Below are 18389 nucleotides of genomic sequence, written 5' to 3'. Positions count from 1 at the left end.
ATTAGAAATTAAGTGTTAACAAGAAGGTGGACAGGTGTACCTAATAAAGTGGCCGGTGAGTGTATATTTTTGTCACAAATCCTTTGTTTCTAAGGGTGCAGTAAGTGACAGCTCTGACGCCCAATAGATGGCAGGGGAGTACTGGGTTGTCAGTATTGTGTATGGGAAGGCCCAGCTACCCAAACATGGACTATGCCGACTATCCCCATTATAAATTAGGAGTGCACAGCAGCTCAATCAGCCAAATCTGCTGTGCTCCTCCAGGTGTCACCTTTCTGAGTGATTGCCTGGCTAGTTAGTTGGCTGGCAATGGTCAGACCATTGTCAGCTGTAGCTTTGCTCGGTGGTGTGCGTGCCTTGTGCTTTTGTGTTTTGCGGTTCTGATTGCCTGACCTCGGACATGCCTTTTGACTATTCGTTTGCCTAGCCCCTTTGTCTCAATCCGATACTATTTTGCACTTCTGGCCTAAGACTGTGACTTGGTTTATCTTTTGTCTTGCCCCTCTGCCTTTGACGTACACTCTTGGTATTTGACCCCGGACTTCTTGATTCCCTTGCCTCTTGACTTGTCACAGCCAGTGTCACAATTTTCTTGACATTTTATACATTTTTTTATTCGCCATTTGATAGTTTCTCATTTTCCCATAAATATTTACTACATATTTAGGTTTATCAATATTACAGTTACAAGGTTTTACGGATCTTATTTATTGTTACACTCTACCCTGTATATTATATATGTATTGGATATTGGTATTGCATCTTATACTTTACCCACTGTTTCTTTTATATTATTTTCATGTCCTAACCTCATTGTATGCACTTTATGTCTTAGACATTCTATCTTATATTATATGAACATGTCTCTTACATAATTTAGTTATCTAAAACTGGTTTACAAGTGTATATGATTTTTTTTTTTTGCATCTGCGCATACTTATATTTATGCTATGCCATGGTAGATACATTTTTTTCTAGGTTTTAATTGTTTTTAATGGTTGTCCAGTATTTTGTACATGCTATATTTACAATAAATATTTAATATCGCCATATAAGTGTGCATACGGTTAAGAGTATTGCCTTTTTGTTTTCCTTCAGAACATTTTTCCAATCCTGGACCAACCTTTTAAGGTTTATAGCCACGTTAACATTGTCCTGTCAATGGTAAGAACAATTGGCTGCATGGAAGCTGCAGACACCGTTTTTACAGTGAAGAGTCACACAAGACTCCGTCTTACGTAAGGGAAACACTGATGCTGTCATCTCACCCATCTGTCAGCTCTCTGGAATGTTCCACTCTAACCACAAGTCATGGTGGAGGTCAAGTTCCATTTTTTAAACATATTTATGCTTTGTAAGACAAAACAAAGTTCTAGATGATTAAATATTTAGAGCTGATTAGATCTTTGTGACCTTCTTGGCAATAATAGTGTTGGGGAGAACATTGGAAAGCTTTTTGGCTTTAGCAATAAGTTCTAATGGTCATATGTGAATCAATAGCACACCAATTTGATTTTCCAAGATTTTAGAAAAAAACAACACATAAATCTGAATTTGAATATAGCAAGGGAGCAGTTTATCTTTCACTTTGTGGAGTTTTCTACCGTAGTACTAAAACGCTGCTAATCTTTGTACAATGAGTAGTTGTGCAAAAATGTTGCGACTTTTGAGAGTTTGGGACTTTTGATGGGCTCCACCTACTTATTAAAAAGTGAGTGGTGTTTAGGGGATGGCACGGCCTATTGTTGGGGTGAATTTGCCCTTATAGTAATACATTTGCTCTCCATTTCTTGTCATCAATACTCCTTATGTGTATAGAGGCAAGACATCAAATCACACGCAAGGTCCAAGCCCATACATGCAATACTGGGCGGTGCATCACTACAACATGAAGTGATTGACTTTTACCATACATGTTACGTAATGCCAATGTCAGGGGACTAGGGGGCTAGCATAATTTTTGTTTATATTTACCTAATACCCTGGACTATGAATAAGGGCTTATCCAATAGAAGTAAAACCCCAAAATGTAAAGGCAGGCAACAACTTTCAAGGTGGATTTCAACGTTATCAGTGATTTAATTGAACAGCGTCCCTTCCCCAGATAATATAGAAACACATAAACATTAATTTACCATTCTCCTGCCCGTGTTCCTGGCCTATTCATATTTTCTTGAAGGTGTGGTGCCTTTTACGTAAGTGCTCTAAATGAGCTTCAGTCTGCCTATATTTAACAGATCCAACCTCTCTGTGGTTTTAGGTTTTCAGAGAGGCCATACAATGGCTTTGGGACCTCGTACAGATGAGGCCCAGCATTGACTCGGGCTACCAGGTGTCAAGAACCTGTGCAAAGTTTATAAGAGCCATGTTGTTACAAATGTCCCCAAGAGATCCTGTCCAGGGAGGCAAAACCCAGCACCACAATAGTTACTCTCGTATATTGCCTTCATTGGAGAGAGGACATGTAGCGTGTGCCCACACAGATTTCTCACAGGGTGAAATCCTCTGCAAAATCTGTGACAAATCCATGGCAAAATTGTCATGAGCTACTTGCGGATCTCACCCTATACATTACACAGAGTTAAGTCTCCGGAGAAAATAAGCAACGTAAACTGATTCCGCACAGATTTTTTTCAGCAGCAAGTAGATGAAATTTGGTATAATCGAATTCGTTGCACACTTACTGCACTGAAAATTGGTATGGAAATCCATCCAAGTGTGAGCATACTCTTAGGCACCATCCACACTAAATGGTTATTTCTTGTATGCACTAAAAGGGGTGTTGAGGGCTGACATATCTGTAGGAAAGGGTGATAAAGTGCTGTATTCGGCAGCTCCTGGATCAGCTCTTAGCAGATCGGTGCAGGGACAGGTGTTGGACCCCCACCGATCTCACACTCCTTACCTATCCTAAAGATAGCTCACCAACATGTGAACCTCTTGAATAGACAGTCCTTTTTCTGAATATTTTATTACTATATCATTAACCAAGCAGTGGACTTTGCTAATATTTATTTCTTGGACATTGGTCCAGATTTGTATTTAGACCGTGGGTCTCGCTGACTCATAACCAGCCATGGTTTTCTCTATTCTAGTTCCTATAAATTGGAACTATAGGTCAGCCACTGGCATTAGGAAATGATCTATGGAAATGATTTCTCAAGACCTAACCAACAAAAGTAATGAGTTTGTGAAATAAAATATAAAAGATGTACAGACCTGTTTAGGAAAAGTGTCAGATGGCTTGAACAAGTCTTAATCTTGTTTTGAGCCTGTAGATGAGTCATGTTTTCTGTTTTCTCCCCATTGATTTCCAGAATAACATCCCCTGGGCATAGGTTAGCCAGAGCAGCCTTGCTTCCGGGATTAATCTGCACAGGAAGAGGAACAATAGGTGCATGGTGTTATAAAGCTATATAAATATATAGATAATGGAAACACATGTAGAATGGATGTCGGCAAATAATCGCTGCGCTTGTAAAATGGGATCTCCTCTTGTCTGAGACACTTCTACAGACGAGGCCCTTGTGTGCATTACATTAGAAGAATGGATTTATATTGTAACATTCTGGATTACTGATTTCCTGCAGAATACTGTGAAAGCACAGCATGAAATGTAAAGTTATCTACATATGTTACGTAGCAGAACGGTTTTGTATGTTACCAATATTCAGTCCAAAAATTCATCACTGAGTTTACATGTCCTCCAGCACTTAGCTTATAGCAGCCAGCTAACCTATTGGGAAAATGCTATTACTTATAGTTGGACAGATAGATATTCAAAGGTTAGGTGATAAGTTGCGGAATGGTGTCAATCTGACAGCTGGACCCTTCAACGATCCCAAGAATGGAGCTCTGTATTGATGGAGCAGAAGAGCACAGGTGCAACCACCTTCAGGGCCCTTTTTTTGTAATCGATAAGAGTATTACAGTATTGACCCCCATCAGACTACAAGCTATCACTCATCCGTTGGATAAGTGATAATCTTTCTTATTGGGAATAACTCTTTAAAGGGGTTGTCCAGCCTTGGGGTACAGTCTGCAGTCCCTCTATTTGACTGCAGATTTGTGAACATCACAGCACCCACAGCGTCCACTGTGAGGAACCTCCAGTGTTGGCTCTGGGAGCAGGCAGGGCGATTTCCAACCACTTTTCTGACTAGACAGGTCCTGCTCATTTGTATTGAGGTAGGCCGTATGCAACTAGTTAGCACATGACCGTATGTAGGCAAATTGCATCCTCGTAGACATGTGCCTGCCTTCTCCCGGAGCCTTTACCGGAGAATCCACATAAAATGCATTGTCTTGTACCCCAAGGCCAGACAACCCCTTTAAGCCAGAAGCAATAAGGGTAACTTATCCCTATCATATATAAATTTATAAACTCCATCTGCTTTTAAATGGGTTTTCCATGACTGTGATATTGATAAACTATTTTAGGATAGGTTATCAATATTACAAATCAGCTGTTATCAGCTTTAACAAGGGTCGGATGTAAACAATGTGAGAACTGAAATATCACTGATCTATCACATTGTTTAGTGGCCACTGTCAGGTACTGCAAAACAACTTCCATTCAAATAATCGAAGCTAAAGCACCCAACATCGGCCACTAAACAATGTGAAGGACTGGTGTTGTTCCAAGCCATTCATTGTTTACATCCTGCTTCATCTGGTGCTGCAAACAGCTAATCGGTGGGGGTGTAGCGTGTTGGACCCCCACTAATCTGATAGTGATGACCTATCCTCATGGTGGGTAGCACAGTGAATCAGTGGTTAGCACTGCAGCTTTGCAGCGCTGGAGTGCTGGTTTCAAATCCCACCAAGAACAACATCTGCAAGGAGTTTGGAATGTGAGACTACCTGAAGGAAATCATGCAAAGACATACTGATGGGAAATTTAGGTTGCAAGCCCCAAAGGGGACAGAGATGCCGATCTATGTAAAGCGCTGTGGGATTAATGGCTGTATACACAGTTAAAACCAGACGTTTCCATACACTATCTAAAAATGCCTTAAAACATTCTCTCTGTCATTATTCTGGAATTTGGCAAATATTAATAATTATGGTAATCCTAATTGACCTAAATTGGGAAAGGTTTATTCTGATTTCATGTCAGATATCGAGAACAACATGCAAATGTGTCTATTTATATAGTGTACGTAAACTTCTGGTTTCCACTGAAAGATAATTAAATAGGTAATCAATAACAATGTGGTGGAAGACCACAGAGCCAGTCACTAGGATAGACCCTTTTAAATATAGCCATTTAAGGGTAAAAACCTACAGTGGTCAATAATCTGGAAATTCACTGCGGAGTTGACCTTTTGCATTGCATCCATGATACACCTGCATCTCAATCTGTAATGTATGTGACCTGAAGTGCAGATTTTGATGTGGATTTGTTGCAGATCTGCAGCAATACTTGCAACGGGGGAACCGCAGCAGTTTTTATGTGTGAACATGGAGTCAAGCACTCATCATCACATATCCAGCATACATGTAGGGATTAGGAATCAGAAGTACAATATATTACATCTAGAAACACTTTTAATGTTGCATATTTTGATTGCTTGGGAAGAGCTAGAAAAAATATTATGCCCTCAAGATACTGGTCTGCAAACATTATTGTTCACCCCTCAACTAAAAACAGATCTGAAAATGTGTGGGATTTCCATAGGGACTTCGGCACCCAAGTCATGGCTTGTGGGATGTGGCTGGGCTCCCTGGAGGGAGGCTCTATAAGGGTGATGATCCCAGATTCCTAATGATCATGTTTATTTTCTTAATCTTATCCTACTTGTTGAGTAATGATTCTTTGATGTCCAGGACGCAGTGTTTATACGTGGTATGATAGGGCGAGGTGCATTATTTCCTCTTGGTGTGTTTGGCAGAAGTATCTGTTGATGGATGTTAGCACAAGTTTACGTCTTCAGATAAATGCATTCTTCTTCACTGGAACTGCTGTTATAAAAATACCAATCAGAGAATGTGATTTATTGAATATCTGGTGTCTCCACTAGTTATTTTGAGAACAAACATAAAATCCAATTTAGGGCTTTAATACTTGTGATTTTATAGATGTCATGTGGTTTTCGATGTGTTTGTAACCTCATCTGGATTCACATACTTACAAAATGAATGATATTTATGTAGTAAAGCCACATAGTGATGCTGATATACCATATTACCATGTTGTGTTACTTTTGGAATTTCTTCAACCATACAGTACTTCATTTTCTTACAATACTTGACAAGCATCACATACAGTATGTACACTTATAGGTCATTCGGAAACATAATAAGGATTGCATTTTGGCATGAATACTGCATTTCTGAAAAGCTGTAACAAAACCTATATGTGTGACCTGACCCTAATAGCGAATATATGACCAAATTAGAACATTGTATGTGCTTTCTAGTCACATGTATTGCCTTATATATGTCTGTGCAGTTGTTACCAGTGTCGCCCAACAGACCCTATTGACTTACCATGGTATCCATAAGCATTCTATCAAGTTGCTCTATGTTCTGATGGAAAAAATGCAACAGAATCTGCAATGGAACTCCAGAGGAAGAAAGGGCAACTGCTAGAGGACATTTTTTTAATTTATCCTCAGAACTGTAGTTGTAGATTGATCTTTAGCACTATTTAGAATATTAATTAATGAGAAAACAAAACTGCTGTAAAAACCTAAATGGTATGTTCAATTTTTCCACAATTATAGCCAGGGCCGTATTTAGAGTTTCTGCTGCCCTAGGCACTTTTAGTGCTGCCTCCCCCTTTGGTGAGTATGACACTATCGGCAGTGACTTTGGCAAGAATCGCTGATGTGAAAGTCGCCTTTTGCAGCAGATCCGGCAGTTTTTCTGCATGTGCCGCGTAACAGATCACTTACGGCAACACTGCGTTCAGCCTCATTCATTCCCTATGGGATTTGCGGCACTTGCCATGATCTGCGGTACCATACCCCCCAACTTTTTAAGAAGGGAAGGAGGTATAAAGTTTGCGGCGAGCGTAGTGTGCCGCGGCAAATTTTAGGCCACGCCTCTGATCACACCCATTTCACAACTAGTCACACCCATATCCACGTCACAACCACAGCCATTTAGCACTGCTGATCACACTGTTTTATATACAGTAACTATAAACAAAAAAAATATAGCCATACAGATGCTCAATACTATATAACGGCTACACACAGTTCTCCATACTGTATAATGGCCACACATGATGCTCAATACTGTATAATGGCCACACATGATGCTCCATAGTGTATAATGGCCACAGTGCTCCATACTGTATAATGGCCACACATAGTGCTCCATACTGTATAACGGCCACACACAGTTCTCCATACTGTATAATGATCCCACATGATGCTCAATACTGTATAATGACCCCCCTGTATGCATGGCTCATATCCCCCCCTCCTGTATGCATGGCTCATACTCCCCCTCCTGTATGCATGGCTCATATTCCCCCTCCTGTATGCATGGCTCATATTCCCCCACTGTATGCATGGCCCATATTCCCCCCTGTATGCATGGCTCATATTCCCCCCTGTATGCATGGCTCATATTCCCCCCCTGTATGCATGGCTCATATCCACTCCCTTGTATGCATGGCTCATATCCCCCATGTATGCATGGCTCATATTCCCCCCCTGTATGCATGGCTCATATTCCCCCCCTGTATGCATGGCTCATATTCCCCCCCTGTATGCATGGCTCATATCCCCCCCCTGTATGCATGGTTCATATTCCCCCCTGTATGCATGGCTCATATTCCCCCCTGAATGCATGGCTCATATTCCCCCCCCCTGTATGCTTGGCTCATATTCCCCCCTGTATGCATGGCTCATATTCCCCCCTGTATGCATGGCTCATATTCCCCCCCTGTATGCATGGCTCATATCCCCCCCCTGTATGCATGGTTCATATTCCCCCCTGTATGCATGGCTCATATTCCCCCTCCTGTATGCATGGCTCATATTCCCACCCCTGAATGCATGGCTCATATTCCACCCTGTATGCATGGCTCATATTCCCCCCCTCCTGTATGCATGGCTCATATTCCCACCCCTGAATGCATGGCTCATGTTCCCCCTCTTGTATGCATGGCTCATATTCCCCCTGTATGCATGGCTCATATTCCCCCCCTGTATGCATGGCTCATATTCCCCCCCTGTATGCATGGCTCATATTCCCCCCCCCTGTATGCATGGCTCATATTCCCCCCTGTATGCATGGCTCATATTCCCCCTCTTATGCATGGCTGGGGGGCGTGGAGGGCGCGGGGGGTGGTCGGTCGGGAGGTGACCCAGGACTTATTAAAAAAAAAACCTTGCTCAGGTGCCGCCCCCTGCATTGTCCCCGCCCTAGGCACGTGCCCTCAAGTGCCTAGTGGCAAATAAGGCCCTGATTATAGCACTATTAAAGCGGTGGCCCAGGATTGTGATGCAGATGTCCTAGGCTTAGGGTAGGTCATCAATATCCATTCGGTAAGGGCCCAACACCTAGCACTCCTACTGATCAGCTATTGAATGATGCCATTTGTAAACTGTGTACAGAGCTGGATGAATAGTTCAAAGCAAATCTTCAATGTCTTCTAGCCACCCCAATTCCTATGTGTAGACATATAAGAATAGACCTGTCAGTCAAGGGGATCAGGACAGAGAGAAGCTATTGAGGACCTGCCTCAGACTAGTCTTCTGACACTGCGTTTCAATATATGATCTCTCTGAAAACCTGCAAGTTTCAAAGTAAAACATACATGGTTGCAATAATGTAGCATGATGGTTTGGCAGGATGAGTCAGATGACATGTCCCCTTTAATGTTTAAAATATATGTGCCCAAACTGTGCAGGCTATTCATTGGCATATAGACTGGATGCGGCTTCATATTATAGAGCAGCATGGACTTGTGTGCCTCCATAGAAGCAGATTTGCAGTGGCCATATATTCGGAAACACTCTTAAAGTATATATGCTGAATATACATAGCCCAAACATAATAGGAAATAGTCAAATCCCCAGCACTCCAGACTGCAGTGCTACACATGATGCCCAATTATAGGTTACTGAGTAAAGCATATGTACAGTATATCTTTGCGAGTAGATGAGGAAGGTATGCATTGCATCTCCACACTATACAGCACATTCCCGTTCTGCACGTTCACTTGCAAAATTCTTCCTTAATAGGAAAGACCAGAAGACCGTCATCTTGGCCACAATAATCAATTAAAGATGTCATGCTGATTACATAACGTTCAGCTATCTCGGTGTTAGCTCTTACCTCCCTTAACTTACAAGCAACAGAACTTTATACATGGGAAATGATGATCTAAGATGATAAAAGGGCTTGGCCGTATCTTGGGGAAAAAAACAACATCTGAATAGGAAAGATAAGATGTGAGGTCACTGAAAATGTTGAACTGCCCAAGAATGATAATAATGCAAACTTGATTTATGTCATTATTAATTACAATCATGCACTACATAATATTATATATAGCATTTACCATTCCGCGTGTCTCTTTGTAGAACAGTCATCTCCCTAGAGACTGATGCGGACAGACTGACTGCCACAGCATGGGAAATCGCACCAAGAACCCATATCCCAGCTCTGTACAACAGTCACCAAAAGAAGTTTTTTAAATACAATATTTAAAGGGAATCTGTCAGTAGGATCAACCCTCCTTAGCCATCTACATTGGCATGTAGGTCATAGGAAGCTGAATAAAATGATACCTTCATATCTGTGATCCGATGTCTTATTCCGGAGAAATATTCATTTTTCTTAATATGTAAATGAGCCGTTAAGATCTATGGGCCAGACAGAGATCTGCACGAGAATCTGCCTCCAGGGCTTACCAGTGAGAGAAATGTAGATAAGGAGAGCAAACTGTCAGTCTTTACATGTCTCACCCTTTCATATAAAATAATCTCTGGAGGCAGATTCTCAGGCAGATCAGTGTCCAGCCCATAGCCTTGAACAGCTCATTGACATATTAAGAAAAATGTGGATCTCTCTGAAATCAGACTTCGTATCGCAGATATCAGTGCATGAAGTTATTCAGCTTCCTATGACCTACATGCTTTTATAGACGGTTTAGGAGGGCTGATCCTACTGACAGGTTCGCTTTAATCGGTCCATGGTGATCAAGAGTGACAATAACTTTCACAGTTCATTCTCTTGTACATTTGAGCTACCTACTGTATGGACCTGAATACAGGGCAAATTGTCTGATCTGTGCATCTTTGAGGTTTAGATATGTACGCTACATCAAATACATTCAACAAACTCCTAAATGGTATTTAACACACACACCTCCTGAAGAAGATTAATGAAACGTGCATTGGGGCGACGGGGACACCAAGCTCACCTTCTCATCACTGCAGTAAGTGTACTCTCCGCAGTTTAATTTAATTTATTTTGTGCAGTCAGATATTTTGTCTATCTCTGCTTTAGCACTATCTTTGCATCAATATTAGCGTAGTGATGTGGAGTACACTACAATATATATATTGTAAACCTTGCCAGCAGTACAATGGGATTTTTCCCTTAATATCTATTTACCTTTTTTCTCATCTTTTGAGTAAATTAGGCTGCATCCTATAACTTTCTTTATTCTTAATCTTATCCTTATTGCACTTGCACTTTGTTGTATAACATGATTATCATTATGTCATCATTTTGTTATGACTTACATTTTTAGTATTCATGTGGTTCAGCACTGGAATTTCTCTCTTATACTGCACCTATAGTATTAGGGTTTATCTATTTTTTGGTTAAAACTATTTACTGCTTGATGTGGTGACCTTGGCCCCTGTAATCTGGTTTCTAGCAGACTTTTATTGTTTTAACACATGTTTAAATAAAGTTTGTTACTTTTTGGATTATACTCTTTCTGTGGTGGTCTAATCCTTTCACCACATTGTGTGATATAAAATCATAAATGGAACGAATATAATTTTCAGAATTAATGGAATATAATGAAAAACATTATAATTTGTGGGTCAACGTGGTTATCTGAGACTTTCTTTTTTTTCTTATAGAGCTAAGAACTTACAGGCAGGTACTTGCTAATTATCTGCCACTTAGACCCAGCACTGACCATGATTCTGGGGCTTCCGGTGACGTCACATTGACAGAACAGCTTCTTCTCTTCTGGTCGGGTTTGTTGACACAGAGTTACTGCCAATGTCATGCTGACTGTCAAGAGGCTTCCCGTTTTCTAAAGGTACCATCACACTCAGCGTCGCTGCAGCAATATAGACAACGAGCCGATCGCTGCGGCGTCGCTGTTTAGGTCGCTGTAGAGATGTCAAACACAGCAGCTCCAGAACAATGCAGGAGCGATCCTGTGACGTAGCGGTGACTCACTTATCGTTCTCACAGGTCGTTAGCTCCATGTTTAACATTGCTGACATCGTTGCTTTTGCTGTCAAACACGACGATAAACGCCGATCTGACGACCAAATAAAGTTCTGGACTTCTAGCTCCGACCAGCGATATCACAGCGGGATCCAGATCGCTGCTGCGTGTCAAACACAACGAGATCGCTATCCAGGACGCTGCAACGTCACGGATCATTGTCGTTCTCGTTGTAAAGTTGTTTAGTGTGAAGGTACCTTAAGTGTAGAAAGCCGGCTGTTAATCAGCATGACATCGGCAGTGAGGTCCCGTCAACAGAGCAGAATAGAAGAGAAAGACCTGCTCTGTTGATGTAAGGTCAATTGAAGCAGCAGAATCACCAGCAGGTCCGTGACTGCTCTGAGACAGCAGAGAACGGCACCTGGCAGAACAGGCAAGGTATTAGCAAGAAAAATAGAAAAAAAATACAGAAGTTCAAGATAACCTCTGTAACTTTTGCCTTGCTATCTATAGGTAGCACTGCTGACTTGTTCTATTGCGGATTTTGACACTAATCCATGGTAAAAATGTGTATGCTACTTGTATGTGCTACTCTGGCATCATGCAAAAAGTATTAGGGGAACCAAACAAAAGGGGAAGAAGGGATCAAGATGACAGACAACCCAGACAGTATTCAGCAATAACAGTCTCTAAGCTGTATCACATAAGGAAAAATAGCTGAAGTTCTTATTTAACTGTTCTTTTATTAATATGACCCTTTTTATAACCCAGGAACCATGGACTGTAACTTTACATACAAAATATAAGGTAAAGTAAAAATAAATTATTCATTAGGCTCTGTGCAGCAAATTCTATCATGTATGTAACGGCTAAAAAAGTCATTGTTTTTTTTACTTGGTTGTGTGAAGTTGGGTGGGAAGGGGTTAGATGGGGCCAGACAGAATTTTTGTCTTTTCAAATTGTATAGCCTATTGCCTAATATCTATACGAGACATGGTTATATATACAGTAGAAAAAACTAAGTACACCCTCTTTGAATCTTATTGCTTTATGTATCAAATCATAATAAAAAAATCTCTTTAGAAAGTCTTAAAATTACGTAAATTCAACCTTGGATGAACAACCCTAACACTAACTAGGTCAAAATACAAAAAGTGTGTGAAAAAATAAATACACCCCATGAATCAATAGCTTGTAGAATGACCTAACAGGCACGATAACTGGAAGTAATAGTTTTCTGTCTCTAAATATATAAAACAAAAATCCCGAAATATTGCAATGCATATGTTCCTACAGCTACGAAGCTGTAATGATAAGTTAGAACTTCTACCGTTACATATTATGTAAAACGTGTTCCACATCTTACTACTCGCTGAGGCATAGTCCCTTTGTCAAACACAAGCTTTGCAGGTGGAGGAAACACAATGGACACCTAACCTGCATAAGCTACACCTCATCTGGAGCATTGAGATTTCACAAAACTGTAAAAAAAAGCCATAGGCTACAAACACGAGAACAGAAGCTGCAGGCTCTTGCCCAGATTCTTTACCCTCATCCTAATCCTATTTTATCCAGGCATTTGAAAGGTATTAACACTGAGCCGTCAGCTTTCAACTTTCGACTTCACATTCTTGTCTCCATAAAATATGTACTCCTTGCTACCTTTTAGGGATGAAATACTGTAACCTTGTAGATGTGATATTATCTATCTGTAGCCATGTAAATCAGTCATTCCTAAAATACTTATTTTCATACTCCACCCATACTAGGTGGTAGAAAGAAGTTTGTTCTGCAATCAGGGAAAACCAACCTGGGATCAGGAAGGCCGAGTTTCAACTATGTACGAAAATGATTGACACTAACTGAAATCGCCCCCTCCTGTCTCATATACCAGCCTAACTACAGAATATTGTTTTGAGCTTTGGACATTCAGTTCCTGGCAATATCTGCACATCATAGCAGTGCCAGGTGCAAAACTGGATATTTAGGTATGCCAAATGTCAGAGTAAGAAGTTGTATCCTCATGTTAATTATTTATGTTATTTTACTTCTATTTTCACTCCTCCATCAACAGTTCTTATCACTTGTCTGACATATCCTTAAAGGGAAGGTACCGCGTTTGTAGATCATTAATAAATCACTGTAATATAGCATAACATGCTGCTATAACCAAGTTTTAAATGCATGTGAAACAGATTTCGTGTGTTATATAAGTTTAAAGAAGGCACTGGGGGCTGACATCTTGGATTCACAGCAGTTCACGACACTATCAGTGTCATTTTACGGCACCCCATGGACATAGGAGATAATAGACCGGCGATGACCCTATCTATAACATTGTAGCAGCATTAGCAGTGAGCTGGGCACGCCTCTGTGGGCTGCACAATTCACTGCTGTAGGTGTGACTGGCCGCCATTTTATTATAGCCCAGTGCTATCTCCGAGCTCCACTTACTCTATCACAGGAGAGAAGCACTCACTGGAACCGGAGGATGGGGAGTGCAGGTGATTTACCTCCATGCTCCTCTGTACTCCAGGCACTGCACGTCCTGAGCAGACACCCTCTGCTCTCACACGCTGCCCTCCCTGTGTGCTTCTCCTGCTCTGTCTCCGCCTCCTCACACACAGTCCCGGAGATCTCCGGTAAGCTGCATTCACAGCCTGCAGAGAGGGAGCTCTCTCTCCCATCAGTCTTTCTCAGCCATACCAATGTATCTCTCCCCTCCCTCCACATTGCCTGGCCATTCACTGTAGACCTGGATCTCCTTCTCATCTTACTGAGGGATGAGTCACAGACAGCTCCCCTCAGATAATGCTGCTCCATACATAAACACCACATGTCTTCACTTTTCCTCCAGTCCACCATGCTGCTGAGCCCACTGTGTTCTGCTCTTTTGTAAACTCTGTAGCTGTGTTTCTGATGCAGTAACTGCTGGTGATAGCAGATCACAGGGCAGTCACACACAAAATGGCTCTGCCCTGTGATGCTGCTCTTCATTCTGCCCTAGGGATATTAGACCACCCAAAAGGGGAGGGAAATGGTGATGTCAGCAGTTACTGCCCCAATTTTCCCGCTAACAGTAAAGCTGGTAAGTCTTACTATAGCTGCTTGAGGTCTAAAACGGAAAATGCTCCCCCTAGTGGTCAATATATATATTTGTAAGGAAATCTAATATATAAAGCTGAATGTGTGTATGTGTGTATGTATGTATGTATGTGTGTGTGTATGTCCGGGATTGGCATCTGAACCGTCGCAGCTACAGCCACAAAATTTTGCATAGTCACACGTCTGGACCCCAAGAGCGTCATAGGCTATGTTGTGAGGCGAAATTTTAACCCCGCGCGTTCCAATTCACCAAACAATTTTGCCCCTATCTACATAATGGGGAAAAAATGAAAGGAAAAGTGTTGGAGGCAAATTAACAGCTGCCAGATGTGAACAAGGGGGACTTAAAGAATGAGAGCGATGGCGCCAAAGAGTATATACTGTACAGTTGCTAAGGTGGGGCCCTGACATGGGATAATCACCACACCACCACGGGGATATGAACACACACACAAAATGCGCCACACAATACCACGTGCTCGAACACACATACCACCCTCAGCACACATTTCACCACACATACACCAACCTCGCCACATAAAAGTCGAAACACAAAAGTCGCCGCTCAAAACTCGCCACGCGCAAAACTCTCCACATGCAAAACTCGCCACACGTGCAAAACTCACCTCATGGAAAACTCGCCACACGCAAAACTTGCACATGCAGAAAAATTGCCACATGCACAAAAGTTGCAACACATGCAAAAGTTGCCTCACACAAAACTTGCACATACTCAAAAGGCACCACACATAAAACTCGCCACGCGCAAAACTCGCCATGTGCAAAACTTGCTGCACACAACTTGCTACACTAACCTGTCACATGCAACTCGACACACAAAAAGTTGCTACACGCATGTCGCCACACAAAACTCATCTCACAAAAGTCGCTACATGCATGTCGCCACACGCAACTCAACACACACAACTTGACACACGAAACTCGCCCTAAAACACACACAAGTCTGGTATTATCCTTCAAAAATAAAAATCTGATTAATAAGCAGACAAACTACAAGAGCAACAAATGTACCATATAGGAATCCGGCAGCTGTCAGTCACATGACCAGTCTATTATGTGTATGTGTGAGCTAATATATACTGCCAGGGGGTGGGCTTACTGTTGGCTGGGGATTTATCAGGCTGCCAATTTAGCTTACAAATACTGTGGTAAAAATACTGACCAAATAACATGTGAACGAGGGCTAATACAGGAGGAGATGACATACAGATATATACTATATACAGGAGGAGATGACACACAGGTATATACTATTTACAGGGCAGATGACACACAGGTATATACTATATACAGGAGGAGATGACACACAGATATATACTATATACAGGAGAGATGACACACAGGTATATACTATATAGAGGAGGAGATGACATACAGGTACATACTACATACAGGAGATGACATACAGGTATATACTATATACAGGAGGAGATGAGACACAGGTATATACTATATACAGGAGCAGATTACCTACAGGTATATAGTATATACAGGAGGAGATGACATACAGGTATATGCTATGTATAAGAGGAGATGACATACAGGTATACACTATATACAGGAGGAGATGACACACAGATATATACTATATATAGGTGAGATGACACACAGGTATATACTATATACAGGAGATTACATACAGGTATATCTAATAAATAAAGCTGAATGTGTGTATGTATGTATGTGTGTATGTCCGGGATTGCCATCTGCACCGTCGCAGCTACAGCCACAAAATTTTGCACAGTCACACGTCTGGACCGCGAGAGCGTCATAGGCTATGTTGTGAGGTGAAATTTTAACCCCGCGCGTTCCAATTCACCAAACAATTTTGCCCCTATCTACATAATGGGGAAAAAGTGAAGGGAAAAGTGTTGGAGGAAAATTGACAGCTGCCAGATGTGAACAATGGGGCCTTAAAGAATGAGAGCGATGGCGCCAAAGAGTATATACCGTACAGTTGCTAAGGTGGGGCCCCGACATGGGATACTCACCACAGACGGGGATATGAACACAAACACAAAATGCGCCACACACTACCACGTGCTTGAAGACATATACGACCCTCAGCACACATTTCACCACACACACACCAACCTCGCCACATAAAAGTCGAAACACAAAAGTCCCCACTCAAAACTCACCACGCGCAAAACTCGCTACATGCAAAACTCGCCATATGCAAAACTAGGCTCACGCAAAACTCGCCAAACGTTCAAAACTCACCTCATGGAAAACTCACCTCATGCAAAACTTGCACACACAGAAAAATTGCCACATGTACAAAAGTTGCAACACATGCTAAAGTTGCCTCACACAAAACTTGCACATACTCAAAACGCACCACACATAAAACTCGCCACGCGCAAAACTCGCCATGCACAAATCTTGCTGCACACAACTTGCTACACTAACCTGTCACATGCAACTCGACACACAAAATGTTGCTACACGCATGTCACCACACAAAACTCATCTCACAAAAGTCGCTACATGCATGTCGCCACACGCAACTCAACACACACAACTTGACACATGAAACTCGCCCTAAAACACACACAAGTCTGGTATTATCCTTCAAAAATAAAAATCTGATTAATAAGCAGACAAACTACAAGAGCAACAAATGTACCATATAGGAAATACGGCAGCTGTCAGTCACATGACCTGTCTATTATGTGTATGTGTGAGCTAATATATACTGCCAGGGGGAGGGCTTCCTGTTGGCTGGGGATTTATCAGGCTGCCAATAGCAACCAATCACAGCTCAGCTTCTATTTTGCTACAGTTAATTAATCTGAGCTCTGATTGTTTAATATAGGCAACAAAGACATTCTCAGTATAACAAAGCTAATATATGTTGTGAAATTCTTCTATTAGCTTAGTTTTTGCCTTTTAATAATTACATTTCTATCTATTTGTTTTGTGGTTTTTGCATGCAGAATAAATTTTTGTTAACACATTCTATTTAGTACAGCTAGTATATAATATTTTTCATATAGAAATGTTTGCAAACAGTGCAAACATTGCATTAATACATTTTATTTACTATTTTAAGCTTAATTTCACAAAAAAACAAACTACAAAAAAACTGGTGGCACCTTCCCTTTAATCTCTTAAGGACCAGGGGTATTTCCGTTTTTGCATTTCCATTTTTTGCTATCATTCTTCCAAGAGCCATAGCTTTGTTATTTTTTTGTCAATATGGCCATGTGAGGCCTTGTTTTTTGCGGGACGAGTTTCACTTTTGAACCATTGCTTTTACCATATCGTGTACTGTAAAATGGGAAAAAAATCTAAGTGCAGTGAAATTGAAAAAAAAGTCCACAATTGTTTTTTGTTCTATTTTTTACCATGTCCACTAATTGCTAAAACTGACCTGCCATTATGGTTCCCCAGGTCATTACGAGTTCATGGACACCAAGCATGTCTAGGTTATTTTTTACGTGGTGAAAAAAAATCCAAAGTTTATTAAAAAAAAAAAAAAAAAAAAGGCGCCGTTTTCCGAGACCAATAGCGTCTCCATTTTTCGAGGGATGGGTGAGGGCTTATTTTCTGAACACCAAGCTGACATTTTTATTGATACCATTTGGGGATAAATACGATGCTTTGATCGCCCGTTATTGCATATTATTGCAGTGTTGCAGGAACCAAAAAAGGTAATTCTGGAGTTTTTATTTTTTTTCTCGTTACGCCATTTACCAATCGAATTAATTCTTTTTCTATCTTGATATATCGGGCTATTCTGAACACGGCGATACCAAATATGTGTACTTTTACATTTTTTTTAATTGTTTTATTTTGAATGGGGCATAATTTGAACTTTAATATTTTTTAAATATTTTTAAAAACTTTTTTTTTACTTTTACTTGCCTCAATAGTCTCCA

At 41.1% G+C, this 18389-nt stretch overlaps 1 protein-coding gene across 1 annotated transcript in view; it reads right to left on the bottom strand.

Annotated features, from left to right (window-relative positions):
• PDLIM4 (PDZ and LIM domain 4) overlaps positions 1-18389 on the bottom strand; it is a 349721-nt gene that overhangs the window by 300134 nt on the left and 31198 nt on the right. Inside the window, exon 2 of the mRNA XM_077265960.1 lies at positions 3220-3371. Coding sequence (XP_077122075.1) covers positions 3220-3371 — 152 coding nt within the window. The remainder of the gene's footprint in view (positions 1-3219; positions 3372-18389) is intronic.

This window comes from Ranitomeya variabilis, chromosome 5 (genome assembly GCF_051348905.1).
Source record: "Ranitomeya variabilis isolate aRanVar5 chromosome 5, aRanVar5.hap1, whole genome shotgun sequence".
In the NCBI taxonomy this organism is placed as follows: domain Eukaryota; kingdom Metazoa; phylum Chordata; class Amphibia; order Anura; family Dendrobatidae; genus Ranitomeya; species Ranitomeya variabilis.
Note: the sequence above shows the minus strand (reverse complement) of the source record. Positions and strands in the feature narration are given on the sequence as shown.